General features: G+C 38.4%; 1 protein-coding gene across 1 annotated transcript; it reads left to right on the top strand.

The window, feature by feature from the left end:
- Positions 1–7573: 7573 nt before the first annotated feature.
- Positions 7574–8305, top strand: LOC141830663 (protein GOS9-like). Its single transcript, XM_074718078.1, has 2 exons — positions 7574–7780; positions 7873–8305. Exons 1-2 carry the CDS (start codon positions 7574–7576, stop codon positions 8110–8112), a joined length of 447 nt encoding a protein of 148 aa, XP_074574179.1. The 3' UTR covers positions 8113–8305.
- The last annotated feature ends 8366 nt before the right edge of the window (positions 8306–16671 follow it).

Raw genomic sequence — 16671 nt, 5'->3', positions numbered from 1 at the left:
TCGCCCCAGCTAGGTCTTTGACCCAGCGGATAATTGGCCATCACAAATCAGGAAATTATAGCCGCCGTACGTCAACGTCATCGTGAGCTCGCTTTTGTGGATGCTTGTGCAGTCTCAAAATTGATGATTGAAATTCACAAAGTTTTATTTTCTCACTTTTATTTTATTTTATTTTATTTTCTAAAAGGAAAAAAAAGTGATTTTTAAAAGCCACGCCCATGGTTTAACCTTTTGTGATAGATGCACGCGTCGTAAACTACATAATTTTACCTACTTTATATGATAACGTATGTGATAAATGTATGCGTCTTCCGGTCTTCGGCCGCGATTTGATCGGAATTTAATCATGATTTGACCAAAAATGTCGCCCGCGCAATGCCGATCCTGTTTTGCCGAATTTTGTCAGATTCCGATCACTATCCTGTCGGAATCCGACGACGGACGGAGCGTCGACGAGTGGTGCGTCGATCACGTGTGAGACGACGACCGACGGCGACCAGCGGTGGCCGGACGGCATGGTGACAATAGCGACAGTGACGATGGATCACGAGTATCGCGTAATAGTGATGAATTTCTCATTACACAGCATAGCATTCCTCTCTTAAACTATATAATTTTTTTGTCACTTTATATGATAAGGTATATATGTGATAGATGCATGCATCATTTTGCCTACTTTACATGATAAGGTATATATGTGATAGATGCATGCATCTTAAACTATATAATTTTACCTACCAATGGAAGGTGTATACGTGATAGATGCATGCATCTTAAATAAATACTTATTGTTCTCGTGCTGCAAAAGGTTGGAATCCGCCAACCTAGCGGCCCCACACGATCGGCCCCCCGACCATCTGTGGAGAGGTAAATCACGGTGAATACGGGACTGACCAGGGCATGGTGGCCGAGGGATTTGGAAACATGGCACAGATTGATGTTATCACAAATGCAACCATGAGCCCTCGAACCGCCCACCTCATGCTGCAAGCACCCATGCCCTGACCAGCTGACCCCGCCCTTGGGGGCATACTTATTGTTCTCGTCATCCCACTCCAAGTCGTCCCACCAAGTTTGATAGATCATCATGAATTTCTTTTAATCTGCTCTTTAGTATTTGCAACCCAAATGGTAATTTTTTGAGTTATGTACGTAATTGAGCACACTTAATATTTCCAAGTTGGAAAAATGGAGTGGTTGGCTTGCAATGCAATTGAGTCGCATGTTGAGACAAAAACAAGCTCTGGATGTTAGACCTATGGTAAGTTTACTTGGAGGAGTGGATGATGGAGGGATGACATAAACCTAGGGATGACACAAACCTAGAGAAAAGAAAGGAAAGGTGAATAAAATCCATCCTCTAATTGTTTTGTTTACCTCAAGTAAGGAAGGAAAATAAAATTTATCTTTATTGTCTAAAATACCCCTATCCAAAATCCCCCTTAAAAATACTTCTTCTTCTTCCTCGCGTCGAAGAAAAATTGAAGAAGAAGAAAAGTGTTGCAGGATCTGAACTAGAACAGCCGATTCTTGCCGATCTTCCCTCTATCGCGTCTCTCTCGCTCCCAGCGACTTGCCCAGCAGCTTTGGCGCCGACACGGAGGAGTAGATGTGGTCGACCTCCGCCTCGATGTCCGTTCGCTTGGCGAAGCGCCCCTTGATCCGTGGCCGCGTCTCCGCGTACGCCTTCCTCGACGCGTACCTGATCGTCTTCTCGAATCGACGATTCTTCCTCTTCTCGTGGTATCGCATGACCCTAGTCTCACGATCCATTTGCGCCGCCGCCTTCCCGGCAGCTCCGGCGTAGGGACGTCGACGAAGACCCGCAGCGACACCGAGCCGGCGAAGACCTGCGGCGACGCCGAGCCGGCGAAGACCCGCGGTGACGCACTTGGACGCGAGGTGGTCGCTCGCGCGCTTGACACGGAGGAGGAATTCGCGTGGAGTGAAATGTCTTTTTTTCTTTCCGTCTTTGCTTTCCGTCCAATTTTGGAGTGATCGATTTTGAGGAAAAATTGATCCGCGGATGGATTATCTTTCTCTTCTTTCATAAAATTTTATAAAAGTAAATAACGGATGACGAGTACGGAGGAAAACTTTCCACAGTTTTTCTTTCCGCGCTTCCAAGTAAACGGGCCCCTAGAGTCGAAGTTCTCTACGCCACTTATTAGTTCCTTAATCTTCAATCTTTAGAAGAATATGCTAAAGCTCGGGTAAACATTTCAAACCTCAGCTACAGATGATGTTCTTCTTTTATAAAAATGATAAATCCCAATCAGTCTCATGAACTCAATCCCTGGGGGTGGCCGGCGATGTTCTTCTTTTATAGCCTTTAAATCAGATTGATTTTTACTAATCATATCAATAGTTTGCTCTTATATCCATATTGATCCACTATAAATTCGGATGTTCCTTTGACCTTGTAAAATACCAAAAGTTGGGAGTAATTTGTGAATTAAATTAAATTAAATTTCAAGGGTTTAAGGAAAGATTAGGAAGGTTAACTAGATTAAAGATAAATTGGATTAGGTTTAATTAATTAAACCCTAACTTATTTAATTAAACAATTAGATTAAACTTGTAAATCATAAAAAATAGAAATTCATTAGGTTAATAAATATAAGATACAGATTCGTCTTGCAAAGACGAATCCAACGAAACTGAATTGAGTCAAATCAGAGATCGTTTGTTTGGTGAACTAAACGAACCAAGATTGAATCAAATTGAACCAAGTTGGTTTGGTTCGTACTAGATGAGGTTTTGATAAAATAAAATAGATGAAAAGATTCGTCTTGCGAAGACGAATCCAATGAAACTGGTTTGGATCGAATCGGAGATCGTTTGGTTAGTAAACTAAGCGAACCAAAGTTGAATTTGATTTACTACAGTAATCGGTTCAAGGGTTACAGAAAATCCTACGAATTAAACCCAGTTTAGCCCAAACCGGGTTAGGTTACTGTGCGCTCCTCTTTAAAACAGATGCCCGATTTCCTTGTTGTGTGACGATTTCCCTCCCTCACGAACGCCGTCGCCACACCTCTAGCCGCCACCGCCCGACGCCGACTGCCAGCGCTCCTCCGCCGTCAAGCCACCGACGCAACCAGCGGGATCCCTCCCTCCACCGCTGCCTCCTCTCCCCTGTTCTCGCGCCGTTTTCCTCTGCCTCCTCCGCTGCTCGAAGCCGCCGCCGCCGCCGCCGCCGCCCCACTTTCCTCTTCTTTTGCCGACGCCGCCGCCCACACTTGTTGACGCTGCCGTTGCTACCGCCGAGAGAAGGAGCTGCGCGTTCCTCCTCTGCCCTTGCTGCGCTTGCCCGACGCCGCCGCCCTCTCTTCTACCTCTTCCCCTCGCTGCCGGCGAGATCCCCTCTCCTAGCCGCACGCGTAGCCCTCCAAAGCACGCCTTCGCCGTCCACTGCCGGTGAAGAAGAGTTGGCTTGATTAGGCTTTGGAACGGAGCTAGGGCTTGGACCGACTGGATCTTGAGGCAGCTCGTGAGGGGGCTGATTTGGTTGCTATTTCGGGATCGGCTCAAGAACGAAGAAAGGGGAACAGATTTAGGGCTTCAATGCTTTAGATCTTGAGAGTCGTGTAAGCAAAGTTAGTAGGGTGCAGCAGTGAGCTAGGGCTTGGAACGAGCATAGACCTGAGGACCTTGATTGATTTGTGGTCCTATATTTTCTGGGGGTTCTAGTTGTGGACGATCGTTTGATCAGGTGGGTACTCCTGTGCTTGGTCAACACAGGTCTCCTTTTCATAGTGCATGATTATATGTTACTATCCTGTTGATACCTACGCCTTATAGATAGTATTTAGTCGATATCTGTTGATATTCATTGCTTGATACTTACCTGTTGACCTTATGATGATCTATTTGATGTCATGCTGATATCTTTGTTTCCAGTAGGGTTTATCCAGCTAGTACTCATGTGATTCGTTGTTTATTACCTGTTGTATGATCCCTATATAATCTATCCATAGATAGAAAGTTTTAGCTATGGTATCCTTGACCTATGTAGACCCGTACTGATTCCTGTTGAGCATGCTGATTGATTTAGCTATTACATGTTGAGATGATCACCATGCATCCATGATAGTTGTAGTTGTTGTTTGTTGGTGGATCTTACCGCACCGTGTTGTGGTGCCATATAGGTAAGATGTTGCACTACAGTTGGGTGCGCCAGGACTGGCTCTCTATGCCCCCCTGCCACACTGCCCGCTCCCCACTAGATGAGTGGTGGTTTGTTGTTGGAGCCTGTGCAGTCTTTCCTGTTGTGCGACCTCAGTTTCACTGTACTCTGGGAGGGTGACTGGGGATGGTCCGCAGACAGTGACTTGCATTTGTTTGTGATGGTTGCCGTGTGTTTTACATGCATTATTGGTAGGATTATTGCATAGTTTAATTTATGCATCTGAGTTTGACTGTTGCATTTGGTTGCTATGACTGTTGCATTTGTATGACATTACATACATGATCATATATATACCTGTTGTCATATATTCTTCTTCTTTCCTTATTGTTCTCGTTGAGATACCATGCTTGATTACCATGACCTCTGTTATCTGTTGATACTCATACCTGTTGATTAGTGTCTATTCTCCTGTTTACCTTTGCATGCACTTCTACTATTTTGTACCCACTGAGCATCTAATGCTCACTACCCAGATCCTGGGGATTGTTTTGTTTTCTCCCCAGGTAACAGATAGGTACTTGGAGCTTGAAGATTTGGTTCGGCTGCTGCTATCTCACCTCGGAAGGTTTTCCTGTTGGTTTGCGTTTGGTATGTCGTTGTCTCCGGTTATATTTTTGTATTTCGTGGACATGTAGTATGGTTTGGATTTATTATGACTGTAGTGTGTTGGATTTATACTTGTTATCAGATATTGATTCGGATTCCGATACTTTGGCTTAGTATGTGTTGCTTTTGTCGCATATTCGTTTAGCTGTGCATGTGTTTATGGTTGTGTGACCGTGTAGGCCTTATTGTACATCTATTGAGTGTTTCTGAATTGATTATTGGACGTGTTGTCCTTATTCCAGCCGCCTGTGGCTGCGTATGCATGTGTGTATTAGGGGAATTGTCACAGTTACTGGGGAGATGCTGTCGAAATTTTTCGGACGGCCTTCTCGGGGCGTGACAGACCTGTTAGCTCAATGCCTTCATCCATCTCAATATCAACTGACGATGTCTATTACCACCAGTCGACTAATGCTTAATCAGTTGAATTTCACGGTCGAATTCTGAACACTCTATTTGGTCGAACAGTGTTATCAATCGACTGATTATAATCAGTCAAGTATTTTAATTGATTTTTGAAATTTCTATTCACTCACAGTGCCATTAGTCAACTGATCAAATCCATCAACCATGTGCTACTATAGTAAATTATTATTTATAATCATTATAGTATAATTATTGTAGCATATTATTAATTAATCACAATTATTGTAACATAGTTGCTGTAGTGAAATCCTAAAAATACATCAAACTCCAATTTCGAGATTTAGAATCTATTGAGTAATTAATACACTATATCAATCGACTAATACTCATATTTCAATTTTACTAAAATTGAATTCTCATCTTGTCTGATATCCGATTGACGTTACTACAAGAAAATTATCATATACCCACGGTAAACTACGCATATACAAACTGTAGGTAAATGTAACATATAGCCACAGATATATGACACAGTCACTATAAGTTATAGGGACATATCAATACTGTGACTATTGGATATATATACCTACACTTATATTTTATTGTCACTATAAGTTTTTTTTTTACTATGGGTATAAGTAGCATATACCTATACTTATAATTTACTGTCACTATAAGTTTCATTGTTATTATAAATAATTTTTAATGTCATTTATCAAAATAAATTATTTTAAATATTAAAGTAGCATACTAAATTATTTATGATGATAAGTTTCATTAATGAAAAGTCAAATCATAATATAAAATATTAAGTGCAACCTATTTTAATTATTAGTATATTTAAATTTTTTAATAAAATATTAATATTTTTTAATGCATGTTACGCTCTTATCTATACCTACATTTTTAATATATATATATATATTTTAATCTTACGCTATACCTATACGTATTTAATATTACGTTAGAGTTTTCATGAAACTTCGTCGCTCAGGGACGAAGCCACATTAGGCCAATCCTAGGCTATAGCCCACCCTAATTTTCTAAATTATCATTACCTATATAAAATTTATTAAGTATTAAATTTTTTTATAAAATAAATAAACTAAATCATCAAACACAAAGTGAATGTGTTAATTTAAAATCGGATTGGGGTCAGACAAAATTCATCGAGTAGGTGCAAATATAAGGAATATGTTGATCCAAACCGAATTGATTTGGTCAATTTTGGTCAAATTATGATCGAATCAAGTTTAATTGAATTAAATGAATCGATTTAAAATAAGTTAAAGAATTTAAAAAAAATTATTTTCTCTTCCCTTTTCTTTTTATTCTCTAGCTTCTACCTATGTAACTCTTGACTTACACTACCTCATGCCCAAGTCTCAACGCATTGACTTTCTCTTTCTTTCTCTTTATTTTTTTCTTTCTAATAGTAACTTAGTTATTTTTCTTTCCTCTTCAACCAGAGTCATTTTTGTTTTACCTTTTTCTTATCGTGGGAACTAATCGAAACCGTCGAAAAAGAAGGAAAGACTTCTATTTTTTTTCATTTCATTCTTATAGTTATTCTGTTGAATAGTATAATCTAATGTAATTTTTTATTATATATTTTAATTTATTATATTTTTTTGATAATAATATATAATATATCATATTAAGTTCAAGCCCACCCAAACTCTAATTTCTGGATCCGTTCCTGCCGTCGCTCTTCCATCGGGGCGTCAAGTTTTTGCCCTAGCTTGCACGCACGCACCCTCACTTCGCCGCCTCTCTTCCATTGGCACATAAATTTTTTGCTCAAGTTATCCCTTTTGTATCTTTTACTCTTATCAATTTATTTTTATCATTAATATCACTATTAGAAATATGATATATCACGATATTTTTTTAATGATATTTAATTTAAAATATCATTATAAATAATGTTTAACGATATCTATTAAAAAAGATTATATTTTTAATTAAAATATTATATTAAACTATTTATAATGATAAATTTTATACATGCCATTATTTCCTTATATATATATCTTTTAATTTCCTGATATATTAAACTATTTCCTTATATATATTAAACTATTTCCTTATATATATATATTAAACTAAACTATTTCCTTATATATCTTTCAATTTCCTTATATTAAACTATTTCCTTATATATCTTTTAATTTGAACGGTTAGTTTGAATTTCCTTATACCCTACTTCCTTGCCTAATCCCTCGCGATTCGTCGCTCTCCCCGTTCGCCGTTCGCCGTTCGCCGTTCGCCGTTCGCCGTTCGCCGTTCGCCGTTCGCCGTTCGCCGCTCCCCTTCGCCGGTTGCTCAAGCATCTCGATGCCTACCCATCTCTCGAGATTTTTTGTTCATCCTTGTGCTCGCCTTCGCCGCTCGCCTTCGTCGTTCGCCATGGCTGACCAGCATAACATCAAGATCGGGCCATGGGGAGGCCGAGGAGGCTACAGCAGCTTTGACATCGGTCCATCTGCCACCCAAATCACAAGGGTCAGACTCCACACGGGAGACGTCGTCGACAGTTTGGAGATCTCCTACGTCGATGCCCGGAATGAAGTCAAAACATATCGAGCAGGCGGCAGTGGTGGTTCATTGCACGAGGTACGTACGTGAGAAAAATGGCCAACATTCTAGCTTTATATATATATAATATATATATCGATTCTGAGATCGATGTTGATTGTTGGATGCAGTTCGAACTAGTGCGTGGTGAATATATCAACGGGATAGTTGGATCCTTCAAAAATTATTACGGAGAAATTTGCATCACCAAGCTCGGATTTAAGACCAACTTGGAGAATGAGCATGGGCCTTTTGGGGAAGAAGGCGACGAGGAGTTCCCTGTTCCAGTGGTGGCCGGTCGAATTGTTGGATTTTTTGGCGAGTACGACCGCTATATTAATTCCATCGGAGTCTCTTTGGCTCTTAATTAATTATGTGACCATGCATGCATCTGATCTATCTATCAGTATTTCGAAATCTGATCATCCATTTTGTTGATCGTCTGTCTTCGCTTGTTTTGAATAAATTTGATATAAATGCATGATCAGCCAACGTGCGTGGGTGTATCTGGTGTAATAGTGTCGTTTGATCTAATAAATTGTAGTGTTTCTTTCGTGAGTTTAATTTGATTCTATTAATTTTTTGACAAGCCAAGAGATCGATGGTCAGTTTTCATTTAGATCAAACACATGCAAACGCAGAAGGTGATGGATGAATTAATACTTTGTCAAAGATCGATGTTAGAACATATATGTAATGTGTCTAATTATTTTATCCTTATTGATTTAAAATAAGCTAAATTGAATTGATCATAAATTAGATTTTAAACATCGAATTGAATTGACGTCAAATTGAGAGTTTAAAGTCATGAATGCTCCTGGGGCATAGCTAAGTTTGATTACGACGGAGCAACGTATGTTGCAGAAGAGGGGAAAAGTTTGAATCTCGACGAAATCGAGACAATACCTTCTTCCGTCGTGGTCAACTGCAACTTCTCGATTTACCTCTTCATAGATAGTTGTAGGGTCGATTGTGTGAGACCGTTGAGGTGACAGATTCCACTTTTTTATATAAGAGAAAGTCATGAACAATTAATGCCCTGAGTCTTGAAGCAGAACGAGCTAAGTCTATAGAGAATTAATGAACCATTTGCAGCCCATAAAATTAATTCTTTGTGAATACTAGAGCAAGACTGAAAACCCAAGGAATCCAATTAAATGATTGTGGATGTGTTTTTTTTTGTAAACATGAAGAGGACATTAGCTAGGAAATACGAGGATTAGAAATTTTGTTGAAAATTTGCATAAACCAAAATTAAACTAAGATGCAATAGCAGTACTTACACAGATAGACAGGGTAAGTAAAACAAATAATGTTATGATGTAATAAATTTATGATATACTTATGTGCTAAATGTAGGTTATTTTTATCTTTGGTATAGTTACATGCTAAACTCAGATATAAGAAATTTGGTTTATACGTGGGTATTGTGATGCATGCTAATAAAGTGTTGTCTTAGGCTAGGGTACGGTTAGCAATTACAATAGTTTTATCTCTTTTGCAAGTTGCCCGTTTGTGAAAAAAAATTGATATAAGAGATAGATAGGCATTAATAGTCAAAATTTATTCCCGTTAGGAAGCCTTAAAGTGACATATCCATCCATTTTTCAATGATATTCATTTTGTTTATCAAAAATATTTATTTGTGTACCCTTATATTTGATTGTTGACTTTGTAATATTATTTGTGGGCTTAAAGTATTTGAAGACACCAATTTTTGTTCACTTGCTTTAGTTATATCTCTACACTCGTTACTATAATATTACTTATTGTTATATAAATTAAGCAACAATTAATTATGTTATTGTTGTTGATGAGGTACTAATTTTTATTTATAGTAGTTTTTTTAATATAGTAATGATATAGGAGGATTTGAAGATTTTTATTACTAATTTAATAATTTTATTTTTAATAATTTTTAAAGTTTTTGGTATTTACAGTAGTTTTAAAATTTTTTATTTTTTAAAGAGTTTTTAAGTCCGTTTAGGATTTTTAAAATTTCAATTCCGTTAAGAAATTTTTCTTTCTATTAGGATTTTGTCTTTCTTTTACAAGTTAAGATTTTGGATCTATATAAATATCTTATGAGTTGATGTTTAAAGACAAAAAGTTTTTGATCTAATAATATTTTTTGACAGAGTCGTTTATTTCCCTATCTCCTGGTATTCTTCTGAATTAGTAGATTTTAGAAGATTATTTCTGATGTTCGCAGTCGAACTGATGGATTCAATATTACCTGCAGGATAATGATTATCCCACCTAGCGTCAGTTGATATTAGAGCTCTCAGATCCAATGGATCGTCGTCGTGGTTGTGATCGTGGTCATGGTTGTGGCAGGCAGGTTCATATTGAGGAAGTCTCACACCATAATTGTAGCACTCAAGACGAGATTTTTGATCTACAAAGAAAAAGCTACAAAGTAATCCCAGCAACTAATAGCACAAGATTTAAAAGATCGTAAGTTCTCTTCTCATAATTCTTTATCTTTTAAAAATTTCTATCACAATCATGAAAGCTATGTTCGAAAGAAGCGGTATGAAGATATTAGATTTCCAATTGATATTCTCGAATTTTTTGGGACTGAAGAATTTGTTGATTGACTTAATGAAATAGAGAGAATTTTTTTATTTTGAAGAAGTGCCCGATCGTGTAAAAGTCAAACTGGTTGTCATCAAACTCAACGACCGAGCATCAACATGATGGGAGCAATTGTGACGCTCACGAGATATACAAGGCAAAGCCAAGATCACTGATTGGGAGAAAACGAAGAAGAAGATGAAGAGTTACTTTCTCCCTTTCGGCTACACTCATATTATATTTCAACGACATCAGACGTTGTGGGAGGATTCAAGATCGATCAATGATTATACGAAGGAGTTTTACCAGTTGATTGAGGGATTTGGGATCAACCACCCCGCCACCTACAACTTTAAGAAAACGCCAGCTCCACAACACCTCTGCATCCCCTTTCTTCCTACGACGGTGAAGACAATCATGAAGATGCAGACCTCAACAATATCGAGTACGATCAGTCCTACTTTCTTGATCGTCCAATCATAGGAGGTGATGAAAATGATGACAAGATCAAAATATTTGGCGATCCAATTTATGATGATACTGACAAAGAGGAGATAGACCTAGACAAAGTATTGATCGAAGACTAGAAACCCACTTTGTCCAACGGAAATCAACAGCCTAGTTCATCTATCGATGAAGCCCCAATCTCCATCGTCTCACCTTATATGGATTTGACGTCCCAATTTATTCATCATGATAAAGATGAGACCGAGTCAACTAGTGAGCCAATATACGACGAGGATAAAGTTGTCAATGAAATAGTCGGTGATCCAATTCTTTATCTCAACGTTGATGTTAATTAGCAAGTAGCTCAATCAAGCCCTTATCAATGCTTTCAAATGCGTCGACGCTTCCACTGCACATGAGGCTTTTTTTTCAAAGAAGCACCAAGCCTTGTCTAGAACCTTGTTGACCATTAAGATGATTTAGCTTCAACAGACATGATCAATAACAAATAGATATATCCAAGGATATAAAAAATACAGATACTTCAGTTGTATTAGAAGGACATGAGCAAATAGAAATAGAAATTTCAACTAATGGAATAAAAAAAATAGTAGATGATTATGCTTTAAATGAAGACATTCTTGTGGAAGAAGGAAATCATAGGAAGCCAGCTATCACTTCAACAATATCCCTTTCTTCAATACATATGTCATGCTAATCTTTTTTCTCAAATTCCATGTCAACTAATTTGCCAACTTCAATTACTGTAGCTGCTTCAATTTCTTTTTTGACATCTTGCGGAAGGATTTTAGAAGGCGAAGCTCCGAGCCTCGATCATTGTATTTTGTTCCTCTAAGCACCGCCGGAGGGGACGAATCTGTTTTAAGGAAACTGCGTTGAACGCAGGCCTCGACTCGACTCTCAGCACTTAGCCTCTTGTCTCGGCTCTCGGCGACTTAGTCGACTCGGCTCTCGGCGACTTGGTCGACTCGACTCTCGGCGTCTCGACCGACTCGACACTCGGTGACTTGGCCGTCTCGGCTCTCAGCACTTGGCATCTCGCCCGATTCGGCACTCGACGACTCAACCATTCGGTTGATTTAGCACCGGTGATAGGGACACACCAACCCTTGTTGGCAGCTTGAAATTATCAGTTCAAGCCATCTCTACAGATAAGTTGAATTGTATTGTAATTCAATAAAATATTAATCTCTCCGGCAAAGATTGTCCAACAATCTTAAAACAGATTCGGTTCTGTTGAGATGGCCACAGACAACGTTGAGGCGCAACAGACTCAACCTGTGACGGCCCCCTCCGCCCCGATTGGTAATGTTCCAATCGCTCATGGGGAAAGACCAGAGAAGTTCACTGGGTTGAACTTCAAGCGTTGGCAGCAGAAGATGCTTTTCTATCTGACCACGCTAAATCTGGCTCGATTCTTGATTGAGGAACCTCCCAAGCATGCTGAGGATGCAACTGTAGTGGAAGCTTGGAATCATTCTGAGTTTCTATGCAGAAACTACATCCTCAATGGCCTTGCCGACTCGCTATACGCTGTGTATAGCATGAAGAGAACGGCTAGGAGCTGTGGGAGTCCCTAGACAAGAAGTACAAGACGGAGGATGCAGGGGCTAAGAAATTCATTGTGGGCCGATTCCTGAACTACAAGATGGTTGACTCTAAAACGGTAATCAGCCAAGTCCAGGAGCTTCAGGTGATCCTGCATGAGATCCACTCGGAAGGCATGATGCTCAGTAGAATTTCTCCAAGTGGCAGCGATCGTAGAGAAACTCCCTCCCGGCTGGAAAGACTTCAAGAATTACCTGAAGCATAAACGAAAGGAGATGATATTGGACCTAGACAAAGCATTGATCGAAGACCAGAAACCCACTTTGTCCAACGGAAATCAACAACCTAGTTCATCTATCGATGAAGCCCCAATCTCCATCGTCTCACCTTATATGGATTTGACGTCCCAATTTATTCATCATGATAAAGATGAGACCGAGTCAACTAGTGAGCCAATATATGACGAGGATGAAGTTGTCGATGAAATAGTTGGTGATCCAAGTCTTTATCTCGACGTTGATGTTGGCGGGTTGCTCAATCAAGCCCTTGTCAATGCTTTCGGATGCATTGACGCTTCCACTGCACAGGAGGATTCTCCTTCAAAGAAGCACCAAGCCTTGTCCAGAACCTTGTTGACCATTCAAATGATTTAGCTTCAACAGACATGAAGATGATTGTGATTTAAATGAAGACATTCTTGTGGAAGAAGGAAATCAAGGGAAGCCAGCTATCACTTCAACAATATCCCCTTCTTCAGTACATATGTCTTGCTAATCTTTTTTCTCAAATTCCATGTCAACTAATTTGCCAACTTCAATTACTGTAGCTGCTCCAATTTCTTTTTTGACATCCTGCGGAAGGATCTTAGAAGGCGAAGCTTCGAGCCTCGGTCATTGTGTTACTTGGGATGTGGGTAGCGACTCATCGGATCCGCTAGGCCCGGCTCTAGTAATCATGGGGAAGGTGGCGGTGACAAAGATGGTGGTGAGCACTATGACTGCATGCATGGTGGTGGTGCTTGTTGTGCGTCACCATATGCGCTGTTCAAGCTTGTGGTCGCGGGTCATTGCAGTGATCAAGGAGCTAGAGGAGCAGGCCGCTTCGCCTATCTGGAAGTTGCGACAAGTAGCAAACGCGATGACAAAAGAGATGACGGTGGATTCTACCAAATTGATGTCAGAGGATCTTCCTCCTGGACGACCACCTGATACTATTCTAAACTCGAGGACGAGTTCTTTCAACCTGGGGCGACTGATGCAGGAGGATCCGAAGATTTTTATTAATTTTGATAATTTTTATTTTTAATAATTTTTGAAAGTTTTTGGTATTTAGAGTAGTTTTAAAAAATTTTATTAGTTTTAAAAAATTTTATTTTTTTATTTTAGGATTTTTAAGTCCGTTTAGGATTTTTAGGATTTCGAGTCCGTTAAAAAATTTTCCTTTCTATTAGGATTTTTTCTTTCTTTTACAAGTTAGGATTTTGAGTCTATATAAACATCTTATGAGTTGATGTTTAGAGACAAGAAGTTTTTATTTAATAATATTTTTGACAGTGTCATTTATTTTTCTATCTCCTAGTATTCTTTCGAATTAATAGGTTTTAGAAGATTATTTTTGACGTTCGCAGTCGAATCAATAGAATTCAATATTACCCGTAGGATAATAATTATCCCGTTCGGCATCAGTCAATAAAATAAAAACATAAAAAATATAGAAATAAAAGAGTTGGATATATAAAAAGAACATACCTTAATATCAGAGTTTAACTGATGAGTTTATTAGTGAGTTGAAATAATTTATGAATTTTGCTTGTAGTAATGTTAAGTTTATAAATAAGGATAAGATAAGGTGTCTGTATAGAAAGTGTCATAATGGTAAATTTTTATAGTCTGATAAAGTTCAAGAATATCTTTATAGATTTAATTTTTATCCCGAATTACTATAATTGGACATATCACGGTGAATCATTCATATCCGATGAGGATCATGGACAAAACATATAGTCTCAATTAGTGGGAATTGGAGTTATTATAATCAATTAAATCCATATCAGAGGATGTACAAATGTGTTGGGATGTATACAAGAATCCTAGCTATCTATGTAAATAAACATTCTGAAATGAGAATTATTCTTTGGTCAATGTTTGTATTTAGTTTTTATGCAAGTGTCCACTTAATTTATATTGTAGATAAACATGGTGTGCGGAGTCACACACAGAAGACCATGTTATCAGTTCCTTATAAATTATAAATAGTGTTCACAACCAAGATGGATTGGACAAACCATTGGACTGGTTGTAGTGTAATTTGGTCTTAGTCTGTCTTGACTATAGAATTACACTAGTACACTTAGTGTGTATTGAGCAGGACCATCTGAGGATTGTTCGATTTATACTGACTATATAATCGAACAAAGCCTCTGTTACTATAGATGTACATGCTCTTAATCACGATATAATAACAAACACATGTACTTAGTATGTACTTCTTTGATTCATCAAAGGGTGAGATTTAGAGCGATAGATCAAAAGGCCCGATGAGTTGGGAAGTAGTATTATGTACATGGTGTGTTGTTGATTATAGAAGGAATCTGTGTCCTAAATATAGGTTGATGATGTCCCCTTGAGGAGCTCATAAGGAGGTGGACTATCCGCATGATAATAAGGTTGAGTGGTACTACTCTTGGATTAGAAGTTAATTAAATTTGAGTTGTCAGTAACTCATTTAATTAACGGACATACGATATCTTAAACACAGGGAGATGTACTTATAGTAAGAAGGAGCTCATATTGTAATATGGTTGGTGCGGTAGTGCAATAATAACTCTCTAGTGGAATGAGTTATTATTGATGGACTTAAGCTGTGTGTTCAGGAAGAACATGGGAAGCTCAAGCCCATCGGGAGACCAAAACCAATTCCTCCTCTAGGTCCCTACTGTAGCCTCTGGAAATCCTCGAATCCACCTCAGGAAGAATTCATGGAGACCTTCGGAAGAATTCTTGAAGACCTTCTTGGAGACCTTCGGAAGAATTCTTGAAGACCTCTTGGAGACCTTTGACCCTCTGGAAGAATTCTAGGAGACCTTCGGAAGAATTCTCGAAGACCTTTGGAGACCTTCGGAAGAATTCTCGAAGACCTCCGGAAGAATTCTAGAAGACCTTTCTGGAAGAATTCTGTGAGAAATTTCAGATAGGAAATTCTATTTATAAAAGAAAATTTTTGAAATTTTATTTAGAATTTTTCCGGGAAAAATTCTGATAAAGAAAGAAATTTTTTATAAGAATTTTCGCTAAGAAATTTCGTCTCTTCTCGCACAAAATTTTATTATAAAATTTTATGAATTAATTTTATTAAATTAACAAAATATTAATTATGGAATCTCGTTAAAAATTAGCGAGATATAATTAAAAGATTTTGTTAAAGATAAGAATAAAATTAATATAATGGAAACTTATTAAAAAGACAACGAATCTTATCCATAGATTTTATTAGATTTGTTCTAATTAAAATCTTGAAAAATTTGTTAGACTTTTTCTTAAATTTCCTAGATGGCATAACTATATAAGGAGGGGTTTAGGGGAGGCAATAGAACACAACAATTGAGTTCCTCCTCCCCCCTTAGGGTCGGCGGCAACTTGACAGCCCCTCTCTTCTTTTTTCCGCCGCCCAAGCCTCTTCCCTTCTCTCTTCCTTTTAGGGCCGGCGCCCTTCTCCTCTTCTCTCCCATTAGGTTCGCTCCTTGGTGTCTTCATCCCCTTAGGGCCGGCGGCCAAGAAGAAGAAGGAAGGAGAAGAACAAGATAAGGAAAGGAAGGCTTGGTTGCTTGCTTGATTGCCATCGGAGAGAAGAGTTTTGGTGGAGTAATCTCGAAGGATCGTTGTCCACACAACGTTCGAGAAGAGGAGAGGATATACAGCAGAAGATCGAGGGGTCATCCACCTCCTTCAAGACAACCCGAAGAAAAGGTATAATTTATTGCTTTCCGCTTTAAATAAATTATTCCTTTTATCTCGGATCCTGTAAACCAAACACAAGAGCCCAATGATCTAAATGCGTCGATCAAACTTTGTTTGATCGACTATGAGGGCAACTTAAATCCATTTCTGGGAAAAATTTTATTCTGCAAGAATTCACCGGAACGGGTTTTCTAGTGTTTCCCATCAAAATGAACCTATGTGGGTTGGTTGTGATAGTCACACTAAATTATCTCTCACCGTAATATCAAGATAGAGCATAATGTGTTTGAACATTATTTTAATAATTTTGTTCAATTTATTGGAAAGGTATTGTCTCATGATCATATAATGCCAATGATTTTTAAGAGATGGTTGTTTGAT

Source organism: Curcuma longa, chromosome 6 (assembly GCF_044706935.1).
Source record: "Curcuma longa cultivar G26 ecotype Majalengka, Jawa Barat chromosome 6, ITB_CL_G26_1.1, whole genome shotgun sequence".
NCBI classification, from domain to species: Eukaryota; Viridiplantae; Streptophyta; class Magnoliopsida; order Zingiberales; family Zingiberaceae; genus Curcuma; species Curcuma longa.
This window is presented reverse-complemented; position numbering and strand designations above follow the sequence as displayed.